At 16.8% G+C, this 2,500-nt stretch overlaps 1 protein-coding gene across 1 annotated transcript; it reads right to left on the reverse strand.

Moving 5' to 3' along the window:
• Positions 1 to 839: 839 nt before the first annotated feature.
• Positions 840 to 2,342, reverse strand: PF3D7_1328400 (conserved protein, unknown function; the record flags this gene model as incomplete). The annotated part of the gene is made up of 1 exon (XM_002808997.1): positions 840 to 2,342. One exon carries the CDS (start codon positions 2,340 to 2,342, stop codon positions 840 to 842), a length of 1,503 nt encoding a protein of 500 aa, XP_002809043.1.
• Positions 2,343 to 2,500: the final 158 nt, after the last annotated feature.

Below are 2,500 nucleotides of genomic sequence, written 5' to 3' on the forward strand. Positions count from 1 at the left end.
TACAAAAAAAAAATGTATATTTATTGGTTTATATATATATTAATATATTAATATATTTATGGGTTTATAATGACATCGGTTTAAAGTTAGACATTTAAGAGTCTCATATATATATATATATATATATATATATATATATATATAAATATATAGATAGATATATATATATATATATATATATATATAGATATATATGTATACATTTCTGTTACCTCTATGTCTAATTTACTTAATTTTAAAAGTATATATTCATTTAAAGGTTGAACATAAATAATGTGGCATATATATCTATTTTTATATTTATACTTTTTACATTTCGATAAATCCAAATATTTAACAACATATATAAATATAAAATAACATAAATAATATTCATTCTATATATATATATTATATATATATATATATATATTTTATTCCAAGTCCAAAAAAAAAAAGTTAAAAAAGTTTTTAAATGCAACATATAAAATAACACATTTATAAATCAATACGTTAAAAATACAAATAAATAATCTAATTAAAAAAATAAAATAAATAATATATATATAAACATATTTATGTTTGATTTTTTAACTTTTCATTACTTTTTTTTTTTTTTTTTATGTCACTAAATATTAAAAATATTTGTTTCCATTTTCATAATTGTGATAAGTACATAAACATACACCAATATATTATTATCATTATTATTATATATAGGAACAATATATTTGCACACAAAAAATATATATTTATATAACCCTGATCAATTAATTAATTTCTGAAGTGTTCATAAATATATATATATATATATATATATATATATATATATACATTTATATATATATTTTTTTATATTATCAAAGGAGTCTACTTTTTTTCTTAAATTTGATAGCTCTTGCTATATATGGTGTAATAAGAATAGTTATTACAATTCTTATAGGTTCTGTAATTTTTGAAGCGACATAAGCAAAGATTAATTCTCCCCATAAAGAATCAATTTTTTTATGTAAATCATCATCTATATATTTATTCAAGTGCATTTTTTCTGATACATATTTGAGATCTGCTAAAGAAATATATTTAAAATGTACAAAAAAATAAGATGAACAAAAAGTTAATAAGAAAACAAAAAAATATGTTCCTAAACCTACATATCCATATTTTTTAAAAAATCTTTTAATACTTGAATGAGCAATTTGTGAATTTTTTCTAATTTTTGTTTGTAATTCTAATAATTTTTGTTTTCTTAATTTATATTTTTTTTTTTCTTCATAATATACATCCATTATAGATTTGTTTCTATTACGTTTTAAAGATGTAAATATATTCTTTTTCATATTCATTAAAGCTTTTCTATATGTATGTTCATTAAAATGACTTTTTATATTTCCTTTTTTTATTTGATATTTTAAAAAAATATTATTTATTTTATCTTTTTCTTTCTTTATTCTTTTCATTAATCTTCTATAACTATGTTTACATTTTAAATTGTATAAACATTCTTTCATTCTTTTACTTAAAAGTAAAAAATACATATTTTTTAAATAATTTATTTTTAAAAAATGTTGTCCTTTTTTTAAATATTTTTTATTATTATCTGGAACATTTATATTATTCTTGTTTAGTTTTATGAAGTTTTTATATGTCATTATATTATCATTTTTTATAACATCCGGGTGTTTTTTATTATGATTATATTTATTATTATCAACATTATAATTATCAACATTATAATTATCAACATTATAATTATCATCATTATTATTATCTATCTTATTATTATCTATATTTTTATTATCTATATTTTTCTCTTCATCCATTTGTATTATTTTTTTTCCATCCATATTTTCCTTTCCATTTTTGTTATTGTCTTTATCTTTCATATGGAAGGTAGACATATATCTATATTTATGTGTATATGTATCTATATTTACATATTTATGCCCATCTATATTAATATTTGTAGGGGATGTTACATTTCTTTTATTTTCATATTCTTTTTTCATAAAAGAACAAAAATATGAAAGGCTTCCAGACCACTTTTGTTTATATTCTTCATTATATAAGTTCCCAAGAGTATTATTTAAAAGAGGGTTATATCCATTAATTTTTTTTTTCACTTGAAATTTATTTCTATCATAAGGACATTTTAAAAAATGATAACTACTATCATTATTATTATAATTGTTTTTATGAAATGTTATATTTGTAATATCTTGATTATTTATCACACATCTTCCCTTCTTATTTTTTATTAAAAATGTTTTACTATAATCTTTTCTAAATTTTGTTTTTATTAATAAGCTTTTATTATTTTTTTTAACTGTCCAACATAATGAACTAAAAATTAAATTACTCATATTTTTTGATCATTACACTTATATGAAAATTCAAATATATAATATAAAATAATCAAAATTATAAAAAAATAGATAACATAAAGACTTTTAACAAATTTATTTTGTAAAATGATGTGTTTAAGGAACTAATATGGAAAGAACAAATTCTTTATATGATC

The sequence above is a fragment of the Plasmodium falciparum genome, assembly GCF_000002765.6.
Source record: "Plasmodium falciparum 3D7 genome assembly, chromosome: 13".
Classification (NCBI taxonomy): Eukaryota; Apicomplexa; class Aconoidasida; order Haemosporida; family Plasmodiidae; genus Plasmodium; species Plasmodium falciparum.